This window comes from Amphibalanus amphitrite, unplaced genomic scaffold (genome assembly GCF_019059575.1).
Source record: "Amphibalanus amphitrite isolate SeventyFive unplaced genomic scaffold, NRLGWU_Aamphi_draft 001195F_arrow, whole genome shotgun sequence".
Lineage (NCBI taxonomy): Eukaryota > Metazoa > Arthropoda > Thecostraca > Balanomorpha > Balanidae > Amphibalanus > Amphibalanus amphitrite.
Window position 1 is genome coordinate 181,170 of NW_024882689.1, and position 18,539 is coordinate 199,708.

At 44.6% G+C, this 18,539-nt stretch overlaps 1 protein-coding gene across 3 annotated transcripts in view; it reads right to left on the minus strand.

Annotated features, from left to right (window-relative positions):
• The window catches only part of LOC122371020 (1-phosphatidylinositol 4,5-bisphosphate phosphodiesterase-like), a 42,435-nt gene that overhangs the window by 9,607 nt on the left and 14,289 nt on the right, over window positions 1-18,539 (minus strand). Inside the window, exons 5-15 of one of the 3 annotated variants that reach the window (XM_043347059.1) lie at window positions 18,027-18,164; window positions 17,192-17,271; window positions 11,551-11,686; window positions 11,154-11,254; window positions 10,844-11,010; window positions 9,702-9,912; window positions 5,405-5,498; window positions 4,549-4,713; window positions 3,847-4,023; window positions 1,762-1,924; window positions 291-448 (exon numbers count right to left, since the gene is read on the minus strand). In XM_043347059.1, the coding sequence (XP_043202994.1) occupies window positions 291-448; window positions 1,762-1,924; window positions 3,847-4,023; window positions 4,549-4,713; window positions 5,405-5,498; window positions 9,702-9,912; window positions 10,844-11,010; window positions 11,154-11,254; window positions 11,551-11,686; window positions 17,192-17,271; window positions 18,027-18,164 (1,590 nt within the window). Of the gene's footprint in view, window positions 1-290; window positions 449-1,079; window positions 1,240-1,761; window positions 1,925-3,846; window positions 4,024-4,548; window positions 4,714-5,404; window positions 5,499-9,701; window positions 9,913-10,843; window positions 11,011-11,153; window positions 11,255-11,550; window positions 11,687-16,024; window positions 16,105-17,191; window positions 17,272-18,026; window positions 18,165-18,539 lie in introns of all 3 variants that reach the window. The other 2 variants (XM_043347061.1, XM_043347060.1) reach the window with 2 other exon arrangements.

Sequence of the window (18,539 nt, forward strand, 5' to 3'; positions counted from 1 at the left end):
CATATGTAGATTGTAGAATGTAGATGATAGAAGATATAACTACTCAGCATTTATTTTTCGGATTTGGCAACTTCACCAAATTTATGTTGATTATATGCTCTCGAAACATCACACATCGCATGCATCATTTACAGGCGTCCAGGAACTAACCCTGCCCTGGTTGGCCCAGAGCAAGAAAGTTATCCTGCCCTGAACTGACTTCGTGGAGTGTTTAAATTCTAATAGCTGCTTCCGTATACCCTCCATCCAAGTATAACCAGGCTCTATGAATCATTTATCGCGGTACTAGCCTGTGGCATGTAGTTCGACGAGTCGGCCCGGGTGCCTTTGGGGTAGATCCGGCTCATCTGGCGTTTGTTGTAGTTGACAAACTCGATGGCCGACGATTTGAGGTAGCCCAGACCGGCCGTCTCGGCAAACGAAGACATGTTGTGGTGGATGTTCTTCTCTGGAACAGCAATGCGTTGAAATGTGTCATGATTGAATGGTTATGGTCATGGCATGTAACATGTTACCATAAAAACGGGAATAGCGCTAAAAATCGACGAAAAATATGCCATCGAGATGATAAAAACGGCAAGTAAGTAAAAGGTGAGATACTAATTTATTCATGCAACATGAAACAAAGGGATTAAAGGATGTTTGGTGTTACCGACGGATTTATCGGTAAAAAGATTAGAAAAATAATCCCCACAACGTTTCTAATAAAAATTGTTCTATTTTACTTTTTTATATTTTGGTTGACACTATACTGTTGCTAAATCATATCATCTTGAATAATCGGCGTTTTATAACTAGTTAACGAAAATATTTCGAACCTTTGCCAGTCAGAAAAAAAAACTATACCTATGATCTTTGAAGGTGACGATACAGCCCATTCATCATCCTAATAAAAAACATTTCGTTCTGACGCCAGCAGAAGTTCAAAGAAATGACCTTCAGCGTCATAAATGCTTCCCATCAGCGACCAGTCGGTGCCCGGTGACCGGCAATATCTACTCAGACTCCAGCTTGCCCTCCCACTAACAAACGCCCTATTTTCCCGAAGACACCATTGTCGGATGGCGCCCGCAGCTCACTGATGGCGTTATCAAAGCCGGCGAATTTGATCGGCTGCGCGTAGTTGATGAAGCTGGAGAGCAGCGGGTGTACGCAGGCCGTGGATCCGGTGTGGGCCGCTGCTGCTGCCGCCGGGTCAGCCGCCGCCGCTGGGTCAGCAGCGCCGCCCTCCGTCGGCTCCTGCGCATGCCACGGTGCGTGCAAACAGCCATAGAACAACACTCGGGCTCGGCACGTACACACTCGTGCGAGGGGCACAAGCAAGCAGAAACGAGCAACGTCAACGGGGCTGACAGGAACAGTGTTTGTTCGGCGCATGTAAGCGGGACAAAAGACGTGCGGTAAAAAGAGGCAAAAAGAGGCTTGTGTAAAAAGAGACAAGCTGTTAATTAACGACTCACAAAACAGGCAAGTCCAAATATTGGCGTCTTAATCACAACAAACAGACTGCATTCTGTCAAGTCAATATTGATATTGATGCCAGATTACTTCAAGGCTCAAGTTTCGATGCACATTCCACACAATGCCACTCGGTTCGCATGCACGTTATAACAAATCAGCCTGACCCGGTAGGTCAGTTGACAGCGCCGGCGTAAACCATGGCCGTTTCTTGTTACAACCGACCAGCATGCGACAACATATTCACGGCATCCCGAGACCAAACCTCGACACAGCCCCTCGCGACTCCAGACTCCTCCTTACCTCTGGCATCGTCGAAGCCGATAAACTTGATGGGCTGCGCGTAGTTGACCATGTTGGACAGGTAGGGGTGCACTAGAGACGTGGCGCCCGTGTACTGGTAACTAAGGAAGGCCTTCTCCTCGGCGGTCATGGGGCGGTCCACCTCGCTACAGGCGGTACCATCCTGGATCAGACGGATAGGAGGTTATACGAGCCTCGCCCAGGGCCACTATATCCACTTCCGAACGACCACGGACTGGTAAACTACCGGGCAGGCGCAGGTGGGAAGGTGCAGTGAACTGTGGGAGGCGTGAGAGAGCGGTCCTGAAACGGGGAGCAAAGTGCTGGTGCTGCACTGTTCCAAATTTTACAGAGGTTTTAGGATCTGCTAGACTGAATGAGGTTAAAGGGACCCTCCCACCTTCAAAAAAGTTAATGAATTGGCATGAAAGTGATGTCCCTTGGTTCAGAAAGAGCGAAAACGAATATCTACCAAATTTCACCGAAAAAATATTCACTGGTTTTCAAGATATTAGGCTTTTACTTTTGTTTACTTTTTGGGATCTCCCCTGTTACGAGCGACTTTATTTGGAAGCAATAATTTGGCAGCCTTAAAGTGCGGCAGACGTTGCGCGCAAAGCAGCGTATACCACCACGTGTTAACGATGGTTTTAGTCTAAGATTTAAAAATCGTTAGATCTCCGCTGACGTCACAAATTCTAAGGGGGCATTCCAATGCATTAGCCCCTTAGAATCCGAAAACTGCAAGTTTGAAATTCCATATCTTCGAATTAAAGCATTTTTCGATGTTGTGAGTGACCAAACCGGTATTTGCAGGCCATGGCTACCAATTTGGCTATCTCAACTCAAAACTAATGTTAAAGGTAGACTGCCACCTTTTTTCCACAAAACGGTTTTCAGTAGAGCTGAGCCACCTATGTCCCAGACTGAAGTCGGTTTTCCGAAATTCGAACCCGTTTGCGAGAAATCGGAGACCAAAGTTCAGTTTGATGCCATTTTTTTAGTCCAAAAAAACCGACATCTCTACTGTTTATCGATAACTTTGAAACATGAATTTTCTTATCTTTTGGTAAATATATGTCAAAACTTTGATTGTTTCGAGATCAGAGAAGAATTTTGGAGTGTCAAAATAAAAGTTAAACTTATATATTCAGTAGTTCATTTTTTCCAAAAAGTGTGGGAAATGGGGTTTAACATGGGCCAGACCCATTCCAAATGAGCCATGATTTTTAAATGTTTTACGAACTTAAATGCAAAATAAATTAAACATGGCCAATTTCTTATGAAATCATATATTAGTAAATCATAAAATACCTTACTTTTTCAAATAAAATGTAATAATCTTATGACCTTAAAGTCTAGTGATGTGTAAACATTGTCGCTAGACATTAACCGATTGATAATTGTATGATAATCGACAATTTTTTTTCGCGATTCACGTGATGATACTTTGTCAGGTGAATTCTAAAATTTTGTTTTGTCCAGGGAATAAATCATAGGCCGATCTGAGAAAACTTTTTGAAGGTGGCAGTCTTCCTTTAAGTTGGGAGTGTCCCTTTAAATAAAGACAATGCTGCTCGTGATGTGATGAAATGAGATTACTACGAGAAGTGTAATGCGAACATCGGTACATCGGTGTAATGCGTACCTACTGTGATTGGCAATGAAATGACATGTTAACGTATTATAATTTATAATAATTGGTCTTCGTATTAATAGGTTTCGAGTAAACTTCGCATGAAGTTTCATTTGATTTTAGAACTTTTGAAAGCGTGCCACACGGAAAATTTGAATGTTTCTGTGCAATCATGACTTTAGTACGAATCGAAGACGACTTTTTCGCACTCAGTAGTCCTCAATGACTGCTGGAAAGTCGAACTTCTTCGATTTGCAAACAAAGGTTGTAATGAAATTATAAGTTTATAAGCATAAGTTTACTTGACTTGTGTTAAAACTGACACCTGTCATTACCACAAAAGGATCTAAGGACAGCGAATCACGATTATTTACGTCTGACTGAAACACAAACTACATTCCAGTTGTGCACCTGTCCAACTCCTGCGCTAAGACCCACCGTTCCCTCACCTTAGTTTCTGTCGGCGCTGCGGACGCATCCTCTTTGACGTCATCGACGATGGTCAGCTGGCCTTTCATGTAGAGCTCGAGCTCCTGTTTTTCCACCTCCGGCTTGAGCCGTTTGTTCTTGATCAGGATTTTGCGCCGCAGCTGGTTGGGACTTGGTAACGGGGCTCCCGGCTCCAGCTGGAACAAAGAGAAACGTCAGCGTCAAGAAATGATCACATTGATAATGCATCAGCTACAAGTGGTGATAAGTTCATGGAAATAATAATTCACGATTTACATTTTATTGCTTGTGGTGATTATGATTTATATGTGCTACGACTTACGAACGCATCTACGCTATAATGCCTTTGGAAATTGGATACAATTATAACAGCCAAAGCTGCCGGCTGTGGCAATAAATAAGACATCGTGATCCGCTGGTGTTTGGTACGTCACATATATCATCGCTTACTCCTTCGTAAATTTACGACAGTACTCTATACTTACTTCCGCTATAAATTTGACGAATACTGACATCATCGCAATGTTCAGAGGGCAACGGACCAAATAAAACACAATATCTCGTACACGTCCAAACTTCATCAAACTTATCCCTGTCTGAAAATTATATCCATGATTATGGCTGTAGATCACAAAAAAGTAAATGGCACTCTGTTCACTTCTAAGATTTTTCGTTTTATCCTGTAGCAGCGATTTACTTACTGGACAGTCGGGCAGCGGCTCTTTGAGCAGTAAGTCGCCGAATATCTCGTCACAGTACTTGGCCATCTTGAGCTGCTGGGCTTTGCAGCAGTGGTTCTCGAACGAGAGGATGATTGGGTAGTCGGATGTCACAAACGCACAGTCTCGGATGGCGTAAATAACGTCCTGAAAACAGACAGAATAAGTTAAAATAAGCCACGCGGCGCGTTGACATTGAACACGCTGCTAAATTAGGTTCACTCAGTTCGGTAGGATCAGAGCTGTATTCATAGACCCCGTTTCCATGGGCATCACTGATCCGGATCAGCAAATTTAAATCGTATTTTATTTCTCGAACTATTCGTTACATGGTATAATTCCAAGTGGATTAGGCTTATATAATCGGTTAATCCCTTATTTTCATTTTCATATATTGTCTAACTATACTGGATTAGCTAATCCATTTTTACTTATCCGGATCAGTGATGCCCATGGAAACGTGGTCATATACGCAAGTGGTTCGTTATACCTTATAGCACATATGGGCAATGGGTTACGCGGCACGCGGCATTGCGCATTACGCAGCATTACGCGGCACAGAGGAGAGCGTCATCGCTTGTTTTGAACGTGATCTTAGAACTCATGTCATTATTGCGTGATGTGATACTTATTAGAGCATTTCAAGTAAACTCAAATTGGAACGCAACGCCTGCTCTAGGGATTGTGATGGCTGGAATTATCCATGCACTAGCTGCATGAAAAAAAAAACGGGAGCAATTGTTCGTGCACTTTTCGAGAAAACAATGTACTGTATAATCCGTTGGTCTATAACACACTTCTTCGATCGAGAGTTTCCCCGCAAACCCTTAGCCCTCACCCTGAAGAGGATGTCTGTGCACATGGCCTTTCCGTGTGTGATGATGGGCTCTTCGTCTTCTCCTTTTCCATCCCAGCAGTCCAGCTCCACACACCTGTCAAACGAGAAATTAAAACATGACATGAGTGTGTTGCGAATGCTCACACGTAAAACCATCAACCTTAGCGCGAACTGCAATTGTTTAGAAGGGTCATTTGACGTTTACTCGATTCCCCTTTGTGTATGTGTGGCTGCTGACATGCACGAAGATCGTTCCATCTGTCAATGTCAGGTTGGCGAAAAATTGCGCGCAGACATGCAAACATTCTGCACTATTTGGACGGGTGTAGTGAAGTGCTGCTGGACCTGCTGTCCGTGAGTACGATATTCGTGCAGTCGTCATTTATTATTTAGTAACGCTTGCAGCAAGAAATGGCACAGACTTGTAAACGACTCTGAGTTGATTCGTGAATCGACTCAGAATCAAACCGTTTTTCGATGAGTCGTGAGTTGATTCGAATCACTTCATTGAGGAACTTGATGAGTCATGAGTTGATTCGAATCGATTAAATTTAGCATCATGAGTCATTTGATGAATCGATTCAAAATTTCCGACTCAAACAAAGAATCGACTCAAAAAAATTTGAGTCGTTTACAAGTCACCATCAACACCCTAATAATCAATGCTAGATCAATCCCTCAGCTTTAGCCATCACTTAACTCCATATTTCAGACTTACAAGAGCCTCAGAGGCTCAGGCACAGGCGCCTAATGAGCCAAAAGCATTTGGCAGTTGGTAGGTACTTAGTCTTACCAAGCCAAGTGCCTGCTACACTACCTAGGTACCTACATTTTACATGTCAGAAGTCAGAATTGACACCTGCGGCTGCCTCCCCTTCTCCCAGTCCCAATTTGGTCCCAATAATCAATCAACAGCATAAGAGTTAGCCGGGTGTCTATAGAGTCAAATACGCCCAAACTACCTATAGCCTATAAACTACCTATAGGCTATGCTATAATATAAATAAACTCACCTAGGTCGGTAAAGCTTGCGTCACCGTCGCCTTCCCGCCAAGGTAGGCCGTAATGACCAAGGTCACGTATGTCAAACTAGTGACAGCTTCAGATCGCAGTTACCGTGCGATCGTACTAACTTACTGCAAATTTAATAAGATGGCGAAGTACTAAAATGAGCAGCATTATTGAATATCGTAGAAGAATAACCTTATGCTCACTATCTTTAAACAAACCAAAAAATTAGCCTAAAATCAATGAATATATTTCGGAAACGTTCCTTCTTCAGTTCAAAAAGTACTTTTTGAACTGAAGAAGGAACGTTTCCGAAATATATTCATTGATTTTAGGCTAATTTTTTGGTTTGTTTAAAGATAGTGAGCATAAGGTTATTCTTCTACGTTACTGCAAATTTGTGCTAACCTGCTGCAGTGGAAAACAAGTAAGTATTATGTCCGTGAAGTTAGCGTCAGCAACAACAACGAATACAGCGTCGGATTCAGAATCGCTCAAAAAACTCTTATTCGGTCAATTGGGGGACGGGGAGCAAGAATATGACCTTTATTTGGCCCTAGCTTTTACCCCTTACCCCTGAATCGGCCCTTAAAGGAAGGGGCGCGTCAAAAGTGCCTCAAGGGTTCGTCTGATCGCCAAAATAAGGGTCGCAATCGATTCCCCGGGTTAATATCTAGCCGCAGCCTTGGGTTCCAGATGTGTGCAACTTACCCCTTACCCCTTAATCGGCCCTTAAAGGAAGGGGCGCGTCAAAAGTGCCTCAAGGGTTCGTCTGATCGCCAAAATAAGGGTCGCAATCGATTCTTCGGGTCAATATCTAGCCGCAGCCTCGGGTTCCAGATGTGTGCAACTTACCCCTTACCCCTTAATCGGCCCTTAAAGGAAGGGGCGCGTCAAAAGTGCCTCAAGGGTTCGTCTGATCCAGGGTCGCAATCGATTCCTCGGGTCAATATCTAGCCGCAGCCTCGGGTTCCAGATGTGTGCAACTTACCCCTTACCCCTTAATCGGCCCTTAAAGGAAGGGGCGCGTCAAAAGTGCCTCAAGGGGTTAGGGGTAAGTTGCACACATCTGGAACCCGTGGCTGCGGCTAGATATTGACCCGAGGAATCGATTGCGACCCTTATTTTTGCGATCAGAGGAACCCTTGAGGCACTTTTGACGCGCCCCTTCCTTTAAGGGCCGATTAAGGGGTCAGGGGTAAGTTGCACACATCTGGAACCCGAGGCTGCGGCTAGGTATTGACCCGAAGAATCGATTACGACCCATATTTTGGCGATCAGACGAACCCTTGAGGCACTTTTGATGCGCCCCTTCCTTTAAGGGCCCATTAAGGGGTAAGGGGTAAGTTGCTCACATCTGGAACCCGAGGCTGCGGCTAGATATTAACCCGAGGATTCGATTGCGACCCTTATTTATGCTATCAGACGAACCCTTGAGGCCCTTTTGACGCGCCCCTTCCTTTAAGGGCCGATTAAGGGGTAAGGGGTAAGTTGCACACATCTGGAACCCGAGGCTGCGGCTAGATATTGACCCGAGGAATCGATTGCGACCCTTATTTTTGCGATCAGACGAACCGGGCCTTGAGGCACTTTTGACGCGCCCCTTCCTTTAATGGCCGATTAAGGGGTAAGGGGTAAGTTGCACACATCTGGAACCCAAGGCTGCGGCTAGATATTGACCCGAAGAATCGATTGCGACCCTTATTTTGGCGATCAGACGAACCCTTGAGGCACTTTTGACGCGCCCCTTCCTTTAAGGGCCGATTAAGGGGTAAGGGGTAAGTTGCACACATCTGGAACCCAATGCTGCGGCTAGATATTAACCCGGGGAATCGATTGCGACCCTTATTTTGGCGATCAGACGAACCCTTGAGGCACTTTTGACGCGCCCCTTCCCTTAAGGGCCGATTAAGGGGTAAGGGGTAAAAGCTAGGGCCAAATAAAGGTCATATTCTTGCTCCCCGTCCCCCAATTGACCGAATATGAGTTTTTTGAGTGATTCTGAATCCGACGCTGTATTCGTTGTTGTTGCTGACGCTAACTTCACGGACATAATACTTACTTGTTTTCCACTGCAGCAGGTTAGCACAAATTTGCAGTAAGTTAGTACGATCGCACGGTAACTGCGATCTGAAGCTGCCACTAGTTTGACATACGTGACCTTGGTCATTATGGCCTACCTTGGCGGGAAGGCGACGGTGACGCCACTTTCGAGTCTCAACTCAAGATCATATCTGATTCTGAGGCCTGAGCCACCCATGCAAGGTCATGGCCTCCTCGTTTGCTCCTCGTGGCCCATGGAGTCCCTGCTGATGCTGAATGTGTCACAGGTGGGATTAATCCTATTTTTGAGGTTGTACTGTTTGAATAATTTTATGTGATAAGTAAGAAGTAGTAACATTTGTTTCATTATCATGTAGAAAAAGTTTGATTAAAAAAAAACATGAATGCCTCTCGGAACTTGTGCTTTTGAATTTTCAAAAAGACTTTCTAGGTAATAATAAGAGATAGGTTACTATGCTACTCCTTAGTCCTCACTTATATTATAATTGTCTCTCAGAGTTACTTACAAATTTATCTGATATTGCACTGTTGACTGTTGAGTGACGAGTGTTGAAGATAGGTAGGTGTAAGGTAGGTACCTATGTACCTACTACCTAGTCCTACTAGGTAGCTGCTTGAATCTTTGGTCAAGGCTACTATGCTGCTTAATACAATTGTGGTATGCGGCATATTCATTTTGTCATAGCTTTGAGTCAAATAATCAACAAATGCCTATAGTGAGTCATGGGTTGAATGAAATAAGTTCAATAAAAAGGTCGTGTGAGTCATGAGTTGATTTGAATCGATTCATCAAAATGTGAGTCATGAGTTGATTCGAATCATTCCGTTGGCTAGTTGCTCGAGTCATGAGTTGATTCGAATCATTTTATCGAGGAACTTGATGAGTCATGAGTTGATTCGAATCAATTAAATTTAACATCATGAGTCGTTTGATGAATCGATTCAAATTTCCAGACTCAAACAAAGAATCGACTCAAAAAAATTTGAGTCGTTTACAAGTCTGAAATGGCAACGATGCCAATTAGTCAAATGAATTTTTTAAACCACTTAGGTACTGTTAGTTGTCATGGACAAGTGGATAATGGCATACTTGCATGCATTGCAGTTGAGTCCTTCTCGGTCTGAATGTTTATTCTTATAGAAAATCCATCTTCCTACGTTTCCGTAAAAACTAACTGGTTTTATCCGTTCATTCCGTGCCAGCCTGCCGTCCTGTTTTTCTCACCTACAGCCGGCTAGCAGGACCTGTCGGTACATCTCCACGGAACTCTTCCCGCCAAACTGTCGGCCCGACAGGTAGGTGTTGTGGGACGAGTTGATGTAGTAGTGACTCATGGGCTGGTCCATGTCCTGATAGATGTCCAGCCGGTCCAGGAACACGGGCGCGTTGTCGTCCGACATCAGGAACCGTGTGAAACCCTCCTTGGAGAACCGCTCTGTGGAGGTCGAGGTGTTCAGCGTTCTCAGCCGTAGAAAATTATTCGAATCGGTGCTATAATTACCGAAGAATCGACAGCCGCCTTCATTGCAAAATACGAGTAAACACACGAAAAGATAATAATACGGGAGCTTGTGGAAAGGTATTGGATCAATACAAAGATAATAGAATACTGTTTTTTCAGAGCGCATGTCAGACCTTTATCGGTGTACAATTAACGGTGGCCCATTGGGTGGTCATGGTGTCTCATCTCATCAGCACGGGCCGTCCGATGTCCATTCCTCCATCGTTTTTCCTTCCTCTCAGTCGTTTATCTTTGCCCAGACATGCGGGACTATCATCCGTGACGGAAACCCGCTCTGACTGATAAAGCCTTCGGATGGACGGCAGGGTTGTTTTTCCATTGCTCGAGAACAATAGGACTGATAGATGTAACGAAAACCCAGTGATGAGGATATCTAGGCTCGCGTTAGTGCAAACATTGTTTGAGTGGTTTTCCAGAAGACCAACATTTAAACGCATTGATCCATGAATAGAAAACTCATTGAGAAAGTTAGGCGTAAAACTATACCTACGATCAGTGATCACTTCCACAGTTTAAAAACATGTCTAGGGATCACAAGAGCGCATTTTATATTCGCGACTGGCCTTTCCCGAGCGACCCGTCTCTCAGAACATCAAGTAAAAAGGCTCCTGCGGTAATGCTGCACCGCAAGGCACTGATGTCTTGCGGCTCAGTGTCTAGCGACTACAGGCCCATCCATTTGCGAGTCCAGATTTACTCCGAATCACTCTGAAGTCTGACTGCATCAACGAGAGCAACTACTAAGAAAAGAGGTGCATTATTCTCTACTGAATAGCAGGAATTCCTCAAGGATATGTATGGAATACAATAAGCGACCTCTGACTCTTGCGTCACGTCTGCTTACTTTGATTGCGGTTCTGCTCATCCTGTTCGTATGTGCAGATGATCTCCAGTGACCTTTTCTCGTCGTATAGCGGGTACAGGATCTCATTTAGCCGCGGATCTCGCTGACAGTCGTTCATAAAGTTGATGAACTGGCCCAGTTCGATGGTTTCCGCCTTGCCCTCTGTTCTGAAAGCCGGCACACGAGTTAGAGAAGCAGTGCGGGAGCTCAGGCCGCCAAACTAACCCCAATGTGATTTTAAAAAGTTTTTTTGATCCCGCCTATGTAAAGTTTCCGTTCGTTGATGCGTAACTCTGTTGAGCATACTTACATTGACTGAAATAGCTCCTCGATGTCATTTCTGGGGCATATTTTGTGATATAAACAGTAGAATTTGTCGAATGTGAACTCCGCCGGCTCGATGACATCATTCTGAAATCATAAAAGGTATTAAGTATTATTTAACTATATCGCAGTAACCAATGTCAAATTCTCATCATTCAATTAACAATAAGCACAGAGTAGATCCGATCGTCAGAAATCGAATGTTCTTCATATTTCGGCAGGAATACTCTGGTATGACATTTGCATCCCTAACAACACAAATAGCAGGTCCAGATGTTGCATATCGTTCGGCACAGCTGCTCGCTCTCATCAACTGACACCATCGCTCTCAGAGCAAGCCTATAGTCTTCCCAACAAGACAGACTGCTGTCTGCGACAGTCACCTTTTCACACGGCAGACCAAGCTCGCCCAGACACTGATAGACGAGCTTCTCAGTCTTGCCCGAGGCGAATGTCCTCGCAATGTTTTTCACAGTGATCTTCCCATCTTGGTCCACTGAGAAACAGAGTCTCATCCAGCTGCCAGCACGAGGGCGATGTTAGTGGGGCGCTTGGTAACGGAGGGGGGGCGTCAATCGAGGGGGGGCTTTGAGACTGGTCAGTTGCACACAAACACTAGCTCAGTCGGAGTATCGATTAGAGCGACGGAAGCGTGCTGCCCTGGGGGCACATTTCGCCGTCGTTGACCTCCGTGTGCACACATTGATCGAAAAGGTCGATGGCTGTCAGGGCACGCTCGCCCAGGGCTGCACGGGCGCTTCAGCACACTAACTGAGCGGAACTTTGACCCTTACGAGCCGAGCGTACGGCGAGACTCAACAAAACAGGCCCTGGGAGACGGTACAACTCGGCGAAAAACATGACATTTAAATGCAGGCACAGTCGGCACGGGCTACACAACTTCGAAATAAACGCGGCAAACTGCCTGCACGTGCCGCGGCAGGGCCGAATGGGATCCAGGGACGAAAGGCGAGCAGTCTGCGATTCTACGACACAGCATGCCATCAGAACAGATTGCAGCACTAAGAAGATACAGAGGAGAAAATGCAGAATGTTAATGAAAGGAGCAACCAGCAGCATATGACTGAGAAGTCAGAATTGCCTATTTACAATTCACATTTCATATAGCAGTTGTCGGTGTTTTTGCTGGTGATGAACTGCAGAATTGTTTCAATAATGTGCCAGGGAATTTGATTGGTGTTATGCTCCTCCTTCCTTACCATACACAGAGTTTGTTTGGAACTTTCCGTTTTCAAGAAAACTGTAATACAGCTTGATAAATGCGGAAGAACAAAATAGCTATTACGTGAATATACATATATAGTCTCTCTTGAAACTATCGCTACCTTCTCCAAAGTATCGCTATCGCTCCCTGGTTTGAAAGCCTCATGAGGGTGAGGGCTGCTCGCCTGGCCGTCCCGAATCCAGCGTTTTCGCGGTTTCACGGGCCGGTCAGGCAGCCAACCCTCAAAAACCAGGGACTCTCAAACCAAGGAGCAATAGCGATGCTTTCGAGTCGCGATGCTTTTAAGAGAGACCATACCTACCAAACTATGTCACCCTAGATTAATATAGCGCCCGCTTTGACAACCATAGCAAATTTTGAAGTGTTGGTCTGCGCTTTCCTTTATCATTAGCTTAAAGTTATCTACTTACATCATTTCGCTACATGCGCTACATTAGGCAAGCGTCGGAACGGAAATTGATGCATCACGATTTAGCACTCTCTTGTTTATGAATAGCCGCTCCGCGCCCCAGGTCATAAATATCTAATAACACCCACAGGAGCCTCCCTAATCGGGCGCTGCACGGGGCGCGGAGCCTTGATCCGAAGTCTGGAGTCATCGAAGGATGGTCGCAGCCAGCCGCCATGATCCGCTCGCGAGTGATTACCCTTGGGGTGTGCCGGGTCCGCGCTAATAGCGTCACCGTCATCCAACTACACGGTAATGGATGTTGGAAGTCGATAGATGGTGTCTGGCCGACAGAAGCACAGCGCTAGGATAGCCTTGGGGCAGTGAAGTCTGGTTGATACTGGACCAATCGAATCGACCTGGCTGTCTCAATATGCGGAGAGTGCCGCGTCGGATTGGGCACAGCCTGATGGCTAAATGGAATTTTGCTTTGGGGATAACGATGCCCAAATAATTCACTTGCGAGTGTTGCGTGCAAGGCGCTTATAGCTGTCGTGGATTTTCCATATCGTGCATTGTGAGAGCGTAGCGGGAATGAATAATTGCATTCAAAAATGATTTTTTTCTAGCAGTGCCAGCATTTGTTTTATTGGCGATGTAAGAGGCTTGGTAATTGGCCCTCCCCAAATAATTGCAGCAATAATACAACATGTAGAGGGACATGGAAGTGTTCGTATTGCATGCTTCCAAAAGTCAACACTTAGATCCGTTTGCGTTGAAGATCGTTTCACTCCCTGTGGCTGTTTTCTGTCATTTCGTATGATTCATAATTTGTGGCGGAATTTTAAACTGTGTTTATTTATTTGCTAGGTAGTGTGCTTTGTGTGAAATTTCTTCTTATCCATGAAAAGCGTAAACATTTCATATGCGGCTCGTTAGCCCCCACACTTCGTTAGCATTTTAAAGAGCTTCTAATGGCGTCTTCAGTGTATAACAATTTCACACAACGAAACGGATATTGCTGATGTAGCCCCAAATTTGCATAAATGCCGTCGGCAGCCGGTAGCTTCCTTCTCTTTATTCACTCTTGGTTTATTTCATAGAAGCACTGGGCTGTCGACGGCACGTGACCCTTGGCCAACGTGACCCGCGCTGGTCTGACGGCCCGCGTATGGCTTCCAAGCCCCACAACTTCTCCTGAGACCCTGGCAGCTGCCCTTCGGACCAGCCTTGGACCAGCTGTGCAGACGACCGCCTGAAGGGCTTCTGCTTCACTTGTTCCAAGCGCCGTTTGACAGAGAATTAGTGAGTCTGCTCATAGATGGCGCTACTAGTGTGCGCCTGGGACCATGCTGTACCGCATTACACATACACTTGCCCAGAAGCCAATACTCTCTTATGCCTGAAACAGACTCTTTCCGCCGTCAGGAAATCGCATGCGAGAGCCTATTCAAATGCATGGACGCACGCTCGCATCAATCGCACGCACCTCCCGGATGCGATTGATGCGGGAAGAATTATAATGCATTTGAATAGGCTCTCGCATGCGATTTCCTGAACGCGGAAAGAGTCTGTTTCAGCCTTAACCCGCGCCCAGATGGGGTCTGCCGAGCAACGCGGTCTGATGGGGGGGGGGGGGCCATTTTGGCCCCCCCCTCAGATCTCGAGAACCACGCAACATAGCGACAAGCGGTAAACGGTGTTGGATAGCCCCACGGGGGAACTACCTTGTGACCCAATTTCATTGACCTCGGTCAAACCGATGACGTCACAGGTCAGGTCAAAGGTCGAATTTTCACCGTTTACAGGCATTTCAAGAAATGCGTTGTAAAATCGTGTAAAATGCATTTCATTGAAAATCATCGATGGGGAAATGTTCTTCAAACACATATTTTGCTATTTGAGGTCACTGATACCAGGTCAGGTCACAGAGGTCAGGTCACTGGGGGGTCACAATTTGAAAGTGTCGTGTGATACATGTTTTATGGTCCATTTTACATGACAAATGCGATTATGTGGGTCAGACAGACTTTAGGGCCAGCTTAGGTCACGTTTTGGTCAAGGTCAGGTCAAGGTCAGGTCAAGGTCAGGTCAAATTAGGTCAAATTTCAAAATGGATATTTTTGCATAAAATGGGTATCGATTCGATGCAGCTCGTCACGGGGAGTTCAATGGTGGTCTCTGTTTTGCGCTACGAGGTCTAGAATCGCTAAACATTGAGTTCAAAAATTTGACGTCATCAATTTTTAATAGTTTTTTCGCTATAACTTGGCCAAAAAAAGAGGTATCGATCTAAAATTTGGTATGTATATCGAAGAGCGCAGGGACTATCACATATATTCCGGTTTTTTCGAAATTCGAAAAATTTTTGGAATTTTTTTGAGTTTTTCTAAAAAAATCAATTTTTTTGATTTTTGGGGGTCAAAATCCAAAAATTTCGAAAATCCGAGATAGCAGTTTTGTAGCGCCGTCTTTTCTCTACACAACCACATAAAGAACTTTAAAATTGCTTGTTAACTGTAGAATTGGTGAGCGTTTCAAGATGTCATGTTTTTTGCTCATTTTTACTCGAACATGACCTCAGTTTGACCTCAATAACTCCTGACCTGAGGTGACCTGTGACTTGAAATTTTGTGTGAAGGTGTCAAATTGATGTCCGGTAAGGTACGCAAAATTTGGCGGCGCTGCGCGCCGCCGTTTTCTCGCTATTTAAGAAAAACCACAGGGGGGGGCCAAAATGGCCCCCCCCCATCAGGGCGCGGGTTAAGAAAAGAATTGACGAGAACAGATGACTTTTCAAATAGGCACAAGGACACGATGTACGTGACATGAAGTGACGAAGAATGAGTGCATGCACAACTACTGGCTACAGGTATGTGGTGGACAATGTGGTATGAGCACTATCTGCGGATTGACTCGTGTATAGTGAATAGACAGGAGTCAAGCCACCAACATGTTAGCGCGGTGCACAAGGTGAATCCCGAGTACCATAATTCCTACCACCGGAGGTGTCTGTGCTAATAACAAAAGAACCAATTGATTGGCAATCTTTCAACAAATGACTGCTACCTAATTTTCGGCGCTGCAAGGAAGATTGACACAAGTGATAACGATTAGCCAAACACTCCCCGTGATCAAATGTGCTGACTGCATAAGCTACTGTGCGTATCAGAAGGATATCGTGAGACTCATTACGGTCCATCCCTTTCAACAACCAACTCACTGTTTTTCCAGCACTGTTCGCACGCAGACGTTGTTCATTTTACTATTGTTTGTAATTGTGCGCAGACCTTGTTGCCAAATCTGTGTAAGATTAGAGGTGGCTGTGTTAGCTGGGTAGGGAGCTAGCCAGAAATAAGTATCTTGTCCACCAAAAAGTTGCATTAATACATACTTTACGGTGCGTTCACTGGAGATTAACCGTGCGTTAATTCGAAGGTAGCCGTGCACCAATTTAAATTGGTGCACGCGCGTGCAGTGATGACTTTCTCAACTGAAGTTTTTCGGAAGGGTCATTGACTTTATTCTAAGAATTCCCATAAAAGGCCCTTTTAGTGTCATGGACTAAGTTTAATTTTAATTCAAATTCGCACCGTTAAGCATGTATTAATTAGTTTAACACATGGTTTCCCGTGTGTAAATGGTTTTAACGCACGACGTGGATGGATTGGAGCACGAGTGTGTTAATGCACGAGTGAAACGAGTGCATTAACGCACAAGTGCTCCATTCCATCCACGAGTACCAAACCAATATATATTGGTTTTGTGCATGCTATAGTTGTGCAAATTTAAGCAAGCTGGTTAAAAGTAACTCGGTATTGAACAAAGAATACTTAGTTGAGGTTCGAAGGAGCGTTGTTTTTGTTTCCATACTTGAGGCGGGGAAAGTCCAGCTAATTACATATATGGCTAATTTGGGTATTATGTTAAAAAACTTTGATGTGTGGTTTGTGGAGCTGAACCTAAGCTTTAAGCTGATTGTCATATAGAAGCATGATGTGTGAATATTTTTCATGCATCAAATTGCATGCATAATATACATTTTTATCTGTTCAGAAATCACTCCCGTAGCACACGCCCAATTCCGAAATGCACGGGCTATGTAAGAAACAACGCATTCGCGAAGCAAGTCAAGCATGTCAAAACTGCTCGATCACTATCCCGTCAAAAGGCTCAGAAAAGTAATGCATAAACCGCATTGACAGTGTCCTGAAGACGGGCGAAGAAGAAAGTCAATGTAAAGCTATGGTTAAAGAACAAAACCAACATCTCTGTAAACCAGCGCACATTGCAAGAAACCCATCCGCATGCAGTTGCACGTTGCAAATGGACAGACTGACCCGAAGGAAACGAGTAAAGAAGAGAGCGGTACTTGATGTCGGGGACTTACTGTTTGATGAGACATGTCATGGGGCACACATTATTGGCTTTGGTGTTATGTGTGATGGTTCGAAGGCCCGACAACCACACCTGTGTGGGCAGTCATGACAGAATGTTATGACGGGACTTAGCCAAAGCTGAGTACTTATTCATTATTTAATCGACCTGATGTGTACAAAACGCCTTACGTATAACTATTAGGCGTCTGTCTGAATCAGTCAGAATAATATTTGAAACTAACTGATATTTAGATATGATATCTAAAGACCACAAGACCACGTAAGATCTCTATAGAATGTCTATCGGCCTACTAAACAGTCACGACGGTCGATAGTGATGCTGCTTTGATGGCTTCGTCTAGCCGGCAGTTTGTTGACGTATGGAGGCACAGCGTGAAGCATGGGTATTTTCTCTTAATATTTCTGGATTTATTCATGAATTTATCAGGTCAATTGATCTGAAATTCCTGTCAGGGAATATGAAAATAACATATCTGCAGCTTATTTTATAGCATAAATTGATATTTGTCGGAAATAACTGGGGTTGCATAGCGCATACATAGGTCAAAGTTTTTTATGACAAAGTTTTTATTACCTTGTTTTTTCACATTCCGTGTGTAACGAAATTAGTTAAAACTTTAACAATGTTGACTTCCTTGACGGTTTTGATGTTATTAATTCCTCGACATCTTGGCGGTTTTGCATCAACCAGCATCATTTACCTTGACGATTTGCATCAGGCATCAAGTACGCGTTATACCTTTGCCTCTGATGATGTTTTTACAACCCCGAACAGAATATAAATATCCCGTAATTAGGCTTTGCACGTCCGACAAGACCACATACCTTGGCGGTTTCGACGTCAGGCAGGATGACGTGCTGTAGGTTGATGTTGACCATGTCGGTTCCACTGCAGATGCTGAGCGACTTGGCCTCCAGGTCAGCACCATGACGTGCCTGTAGCTGGTTCAGCAACTTCGGATCCTGGAGAACGTACAGTGGGTGTTAACAATGCATTGACACAATGTCATGTGTCGGTATGACAAAATGTGAACTATAGTTGAGATCAGCGTACGACTTTTGTTCATTTAACATTGAAGTCATAGAGGTTATGCCAATCATGCCAACACGAATGTGCCTAATGTTTTCCTTTCTGTTTTTTTTTCCTGTTGCGATCTGAATGCATAACGCCTAAAGTAGACTTAGTGAAAGCTGTTACAATTCGGTGAATGCTGAGCGCCCAATTAGCTGATTCAACACATAACCATGCACGATTCAGCGTAATGCGGAAATCTGAGCATCGATTCCAAGACATTGACACCATGTCTCCAATGACTCGCCCGGTAGACCGCATAGCGG